The sequence below is a fragment of the Montipora capricornis genome, chromosome 3, assembly GCF_036669925.1.
Source record: "Montipora capricornis isolate CH-2021 chromosome 3, ASM3666992v2, whole genome shotgun sequence".
Taxonomy (NCBI): Eukaryota; Metazoa; Cnidaria; class Anthozoa; order Scleractinia; family Acroporidae; genus Montipora; species Montipora capricornis.
The window spans coordinates 17224102-17231601 of NC_090885.1; the positions used below are offsets into that span (position 1 = coordinate 17224102).

General features: G+C 40.1%; 1 protein-coding gene across 1 annotated transcript in view; it reads left to right on the top strand.

The window, feature by feature from the left end:
- The window catches only part of LOC138042451 (protein mesh-like), a 45107-nt gene that overhangs the window by 11195 nt on the left and 26412 nt on the right, over window positions 1-7500 (top strand). The window contains exons 4-6 of the mRNA XM_068888340.1: window positions 1-358; window positions 2613-3035; window positions 6358-6657. The exon at window positions 1-358 is cut by the window's left edge and continues 387 nt beyond it. Coding sequence (XP_068744441.1) covers window positions 2841-3035; window positions 6358-6657 — 495 coding nt within the window. The 5' untranslated portion in view covers window positions 1-358; window positions 2613-2840. The remainder of the gene's footprint in view (window positions 359-2612; window positions 3036-6357; window positions 6658-7500) is intronic.

Here is a 7500-nt window from a genome sequence, read left to right on the forward strand (position 1 = left end):
TATTTCCATTTTTTTTTTAATTTTGCAGAGTTGAGTACAAAATAAACGTTACTTGCCAGACAACTTAAATGCGACTTCAGTAAACACTGTGAGACAGACAACAGAGATCACCGATCCACTTAAGGTGTTCGATTCCCTCTCTGTCTTTGTTGAACCCATAAGTTACCTGAGAAATTTTCATTTGGTTTCAGTGTTGTACATAACACCACCTTGGCGAAATATTAGAAGTACAGCTCACTTCGATTTCGGCTCGACGGGCGAAAGATTGCTGTCGAAGTCCATTACTAGTCGCTTTTAAGATTCCAGATCTTTATGTTTCACTGCCTGTCTTGACGTTCCATTCTTGAGCTCCATATGGGTATGTTTTGTTTAAAGATGTACTAAAACGCCATGCGTGGTACAATGACATCGACTCTATTGCAGGTTAATTAAATGTCCTCCTGTGTCCACCAGAGAAATCTACTCATTACCCTAGCCCCCTCAAACGTAACAAAATACGCACAGAAGACTATGCACAAAGACACCACTTAGCAGGAGAGAGACAGGCAATACTTTTACCGACACGGAAAGAAAAATTACGAAAAAATGAAATGCAGATTCCGACTGGGTTTGGCAACCCAGTAATTATGCCCGCATTTCAAGGACTTTTGTTATAGGATAAAGGGATAAAGAACAGATACTCCTAGATTTAAGCTACGGACACGATTTCAAGTAACAATTGCAAAGAGTTTTAACAATGGTATCATGTGCTTTGTTTTATTATTTCGTTACTTGTTTTCATGCATTGATACATGAAGTAGTGTCATATGAAAAACAAATATGGCGACCAACTAACGAGGTCTGGTGGACGAAACTAGTTTTGTAGTCGCGTATATAAATGTGTGTTGAAAGTGAATGCAAATTAGGTTTGTTTCTAGTCAATATGCTGTTAAGTAACACTTTCTTGGCTTCGGCAAATGAAATTTAACAGGAAATATTATTAGTTAATTAACAATAAATTGTGGACATACTTAGCCAGAAAAAAACTGAATATAATAAGAATAGAGAAAAGTTGTGATATAAGTAAGAATAATACATGTACAAAAGATAATTGAATGAGGGAAGAGAAACTAAAGTGACAGATAATAATCTCTGAGTTTACTTTTACAATTGGAACGAGTGACGGAAGTAAGTAATGAAAGAGGAATACTTTTCCAAATTTGAGGACCTTGAACACGGGTGGCCCGTAAGAATATTTCAAGTGGTGAAAAGTAGAAAAGTGACGATAGTCGGCGTTGAGATTAACTCGAGAGGAGAGAGTGAGATAGGGACACCCTTTTGCATATTAAGAAATATGATATCAAGTAAACTGAGCTATGATCCTCACAGTTATGGACGCAATTTTAACAATTGCATAGAGAAGCCTGAAAAATCCAGGACTCAGTCAACGGGGTTTGAACCCGTGACCTCGCGATACCGGTGCGACCCTCTAACCAACTGAGCTATGAAGTCACTGACATTGGTAAATGATCATTTGTGAGTTCTCACAAATGGCCAGCTCCCAGTAGTGACCAGTAGTGTGTTAATAGAATAAGCGTTTGTCTTCATCACAGCTGGGGTAAGGAAAATAGTCAGCCGTCGAGAAATGAGCTTAGTAATTCCAACCCCCTTTTTCACTCCCCTGTCCGCCCCCCTCAGGCCACCGAACGAAAAAGACATTTACTCGCTCACCTTCTTTACCGTTGTTTCTGAAAAAGTCAAGTATGGCGTAGCCCTTACGAGTATCCGATGGCCCAGCGATAGAGCATCCGAACCTGAACCCAACCGAACCCAAAAGTAGATGAAATTGATAACCAGCTAAAAATTTCTTGTTTTTTTTTCTTATTCGGGAATCAGATGAATTCATATCAAGCTCTTTATCCTGAAAACTCACTTATTTTTCTTAGCGATCGCGACCACCTCTTGAGTGGTTAGTACGTACATTTATGATATAATCATGGCCTTAATAACATCACATACGTATGAATATTTGTTATATACTGCATTGTAATACTTTTGGTTTATAGCGTGATGATTGAAAGTAGCTGTTGTCTTTGGCATTTATCGCATTACGGGCGGGAGAGAACAAATTGACAGGCTTTTAACTTGCATTAGGCAATTCAGCAAAGAATGATGTCCCTCGGTTTTCGGCTCTCAGTGCTAGCTACGGCAGTGTTTCCATTGCACTTATTAGATGAAAGAAATCATTGATATACACTTTTGAAACAAATACATAGTAAACAAAGCAAATAATAACAAATTTTAATGAAAGTGAACCCAGAGAGTGGTTCCTGATAAAACAGGTGGTTGGTCAAATATTTTATCAGAAAGAATACAATTACAAATTTTCGTTTTTCATTGACATTTCAATGTGACAGATTGTTCTTTAAAATCACAATGGTAGACAGTGTTATGTGTTCAACAGAATGTAGTGGACTATATATTTCCGCAAATGGAGCGAAATTTTTCTTCGCAAAATAATTTATATTTTACAGACGCGCGTGCCGTTTATAATTCCTTGATGTGCTATTGTGTTAATTATCCATGCAGATTATTCTTTTCTTGACAAAATGCGTCATTCAAATTTTCTTCAGTGGCTATTACAACAATCTCGAGACTACTTTGTGGCAACGTCATTTTCGTGATGTTCTTCAAATTGATCTTAACTGTTCGAAATATCAGTCAACGTGACTCCGGCGATGGACTGAAACCAAGGAAGTTAAAATGAGAAACGCACCAACTCGGTGTGTCTACCTAAAACACCAGTTGGAGACGATTTAAACTTGTATACAAAGTCATACTGACTCGAAAGTTACAGATTGATGTCTTCATTCCTGCAAATGTTCAAGTGGATTTTCCTCACAATAACGTTTTGCTCAAGCGGAAACGGCCTGAGGTTTTATCCGTTCGGCTCAAACGTGGGGGATAGGAGATTAACGGTGAAAGACGACCACACTTCGCAAGCGGTTCCAACAGCTGAGTTTCCATTCTTTGGAAAGAACTTCACTGCCTTACACGTAGGTGAATCTTATAGATCATTACCTGCTACCTGTCCTCCACGAACCTTATGGCAAAAAGCTAAAGAGCCTCCCTTTCACCGCCAAAAATGCAAATTGACACTTATAGATTTTACTCTGTCTAACGCCAGACGATTTTACTCGTCAATGGGGAAGCCATCGGCAGTGAGAGGGTTAATGTTCTTGATCGTTAGAAACCAATAACTCGACAAAGTAATCGGAAAGCGTACGGTCTACATTTTTTTTTAAAATTTATTTACAGGAAGACGCCTAGGCACTACTAGTCGCCGTCTGAAAAATCTGCACATTTCCACACTCGTTTATCTAACTTACTTTAGCTTTTTGCATGGATTCGCTTTTTAAATGCGCAAGTTTGTGCCGGCAAAAGACTAAAGGTGCGTCGTAGTCTCTCCTACTGCGAATCTCATTAAGAAAGTCAGTGACTGAGTATATTGGCTTGAAAAACATATGGCAATTTAGTATAAGGTTTGCTGGAACAGGTAAAGCTTCTTCGATTAAGCCCTTTTGAAGATTTTTATTGTATATTGTTTACTGTGGAAGAAATGCAAAATATTCGGTCGGAACTGAAAAAGTCGCCTTTTCATTCAAGTGAATATTTGTGCCTGGGGGTAATAATTTATAAAGCTTTTAGAAAATTAAAGGACGAGTTTTGATAATAGCATGCAGGTCATCTATAATTTAAAGAAATTTAAGGTTTAGGTTTCAGCTAGGCAATTTAATGCTTTCAGTTTGCACTCCATAACTGATGTCTAAATTTGATAATTTTGTCAGACAGCCTTTGGGTTAATAAGGCCTCCGTCTGCAAACCTCCTAAAGTAACTTCCATATACTTATATGCCGAATTTTGTCTATGGAACTTTGTCTGTTTTGTCCGTCGACAGTCTTCATAAAACTCTATATCGTTGCATGGCCATGGAACCGGATTTAATTTCATTGCCAGCTAAATGTCGTCATTAAATGTTGGTGCTCAGTCTCTTTTCATTGATACGGTGTTCATGGAGTGCTAGAAAATTCCCTTTTTGAATTGACACCGCTAAAGCGTCAATAAAATGGAAGTCCATAAGCGTCAGTCGTTAAATCGACATCATCGGCATTGATGGCCGTTATGCGCCGATCAAATCGAAACTTCAACATCCCCCCCTCCCTCCCCCGGGCAAAGCCCGGGCATTTGACTATCTTCTGTGTCCGGGGAGTGGGGAATTTTACCTTTCCCTGCTTGAGGTGGGGAAATTGAGCCGGAAGTGTAAAGATTTTTTTAATTTTCGGGCGCCGAAGTCGCTAACAGCTATAAAACAAGTGTTTTGACGGAGATGGAAGAGTTTAAAAGAAGAGATATAGCATTTGTGAGTGATTGGCTTACAAAAAAGATCTTCAAAGGTTGTCTTCAAAGGTATGTGGGCTGCGTAATTCCTCTTTGTCATACTATAGAGTGATTTTCATACCCTCCATTTCATTGTTAAAGCTCTCAAAGCTGTACGTTTCTGTTAGAGGTAATTAACCGACACTGGATAATTTAAAATGTGGGAGGCGCGGTAGCCTCATGGTTAGTGCGCTCGACTCCGGATCGAGTGTTCCGGGTTCGGGACCTGACCGGGGACATTGTGCTGTGCTCTTGGGCAAGACACTTTACTCCCACGGTGCCTCTCTTCACCCAGGTGTATAAATGGGTGCCGGCGTAATGCTGGGGGTAACCCTGCGATGGACTAGCATCCCATCCAGGGGGGAGTATAAATACTCCTAGTCGCTTCATGCTACGGAAACCGGAGATAAGCGCCGGCCTGATGGGCCTTCTGGCTCGTAAGCAGTGACTTGAATAATTTAAAATACATGCAGTCGTAATTAAACGCTCTAGGCTCTGTTGTAGATAAATATACAAAAATTTGGTTTTATCAACGGAGTTAATAATGTAAATTGGCCACCGTACAGAGATTCTAGAAGCTTTTCGAATCTAAATTGTAAATTGGCCACCGTACAGAGATTCTAGAAGCTTTTCGAATCTCTGTACGGTGGCCAATTTACATTATCATCTCCGTTGATAAAACCACGTTTGGGTATACTACTTCACCACCAACGCAGCACCACAGTTTCTTTAGAAACTCCCCCCTTCAGATAAATATACAGTTCTCTCGTTAAACAACCTTTGCCGTGTTTCGGGGTTAGAGCAGCTTATACTTGCTTATTGACATTATCCGACTTAATTAATTCAACTTTTAATAGTTTCAATATTAAAATTGTGTTTTTGTAGTAGCTCAAGACTGGTAAAATGGCATCATCATATAAAGGGTCACGAAACATGTGTTAACATGTTTATACACAAGCTTTATTAAGACGACAGGAGCCGACTACGACATTGTTCTTTAGTAGGATATGACAGACTAATCCGAAGATAGGGTATGGCATTTGAACACCATGTTGGCCCGAGGGGGCGGGAATTTGAACGATCCAATCGTCAAAAGTTCAAATGCCCAGGCTTTGCCCAGGAAGGAAGGGGGGGGGGAACATCGTATGCTGAGCCCACTGGGATGAATTTAAAGTATGACAAACTGTATTAAATATCGCTTGTCAATATTTACTTCACGGGGACAGCTATTCTTAGAGTTATTTTTGTAGAGTTATGCCGCAGAGTTATATTTAGGTTTCAAAAATCCGAAATTCGTGATTTAGGCATTCCAATACCGTAAATTCAGGAGTTGGGCTTCCAGAATCTTGGATTCAGGGTTTTGGCTTTCCGAAAAAAGTTCTTAATTCTGTATTTTGGAAATTGTTAACTCTAACTCTAATGTCATAAACTCTTCCAAACTCTATTGCCAGTCGACCTCTTAGTGCTTTGCTCGCCTTCTGGTTGGCTAACTTGAAGATGATGAGAGCTGTGCTAAATTGCTTCAAGCAACTATAAAAGAAAAGCAAAATGCACGGTTTACATACAATACGAGCATAGTCTAATGGCATAGCTCCGTGCGTCTGCTGTAGTTCAGAAGTGTAGCATCCGACAGTAAGCGAAACCTGTTCATTGATTCGATTATGTACAGTTTAAGGGGTCTCGAGTTTTTTTTCTCAAAAAGACCGATTATTCATCTATAGAGACAGAACTTCATTGATTTCATTAATTAATCGAGCTTTTCAATTCCTGGCACAGTCACACTACGAGCCTTATGTCGCCTGAAGCTTCAGTAGTTTCGGTTAATGGACTTTCTCCGACAAGTCTCTTTAACTCAGTTTACTCGGAGCATTCCGATTGTTTTCCGAGTATAAACCCGAGTCAACATCGACAAAAACATGACTTCATGTTCCTCCATTTTAGGTAAATGAAAATGGCATTATTTTCTTTGGAGCTGTGCCGCGCGTTACATCACTTTCACCCTTTAGATTTCCACTAAGGGGTGGGATTTATGCAGCCGCACCCTACTGGGCAGATGTATATACTAAAAGAGGCGGTAATGTCTGGTACAGGGTCACCCGAGACAATGCCACCGTGGCCTCTATTACAAGAGACATTCAAAGAGCTTTTCCACGCGACAGTGGATTCACAAGCTCTTGGGCAGCCATCGTTACGTGGAATGAAGTAACTTTTTACTCAGCTCTTGGTATTTACACACAAAAGGTATGTTATTCATGATTTTACCAGCGATGGGTCTGACATGATCTGTACAAGGGGCGGACTTACATTTTCATTTTCAAACAAAGAAAAACGATCATCCGGGAATTTAGCTACACTCAAATGCGAACATTTTATTTTTCTGTGGGTAAAAGCATGGAAAACGATCACTTGAGCGAACATCATGCAGTTACTCAAGAAAAAAATGAATGGTACCCACTGAGTTACGCCCAATCTTCCAGCTGCAAGACATATTCGGTTGATCTTCGAAATCACCTCGCGCCAACTCCAAGCTTTTTTATTATGGACAAAATTACAATGAAACCAATGTAAACGACGCTTACTTTTAAAAGAGGTAATGGAAAGTTCATCCTCGCGTCTTCTACAAAACCCTAACAAACGTTTGGTGTTGATTTTTATCACATGCTTGCAAGGTAAGCACACACCTGCAAATACCCTACGAATCCGCACAGCCCTATCGCTTTGGAAGTGACTGAGATCCATTGACGACTGTTTCAGCATTGCTGGCCTGTCGTCAGCATTGGCATATCTGTCGAACAATCGCAAGGGTCGTGCTAAACGACAGCTCCACATTATCCACAACTGTCAGCTGAGAGCATGGATTCCATTGGGGACTTTGACAACAGTGAGGTCGCCACAAACGTCCCCTCAAACTTTGCATTGCCCTATCGTAAGTTTTTCGCGATTATTTCATCTCGTTTGCGTCGTACAATGTAGGCAAAGAATCTTTAAAGTAAAGTGGTGCGAGCGGTTTCAGCGTAAAAAGAGAGTCTGAAAGGTTCACATTTTCATGCTCACGTTGTGGTCAAAGTCTCAAATTGGGTGATT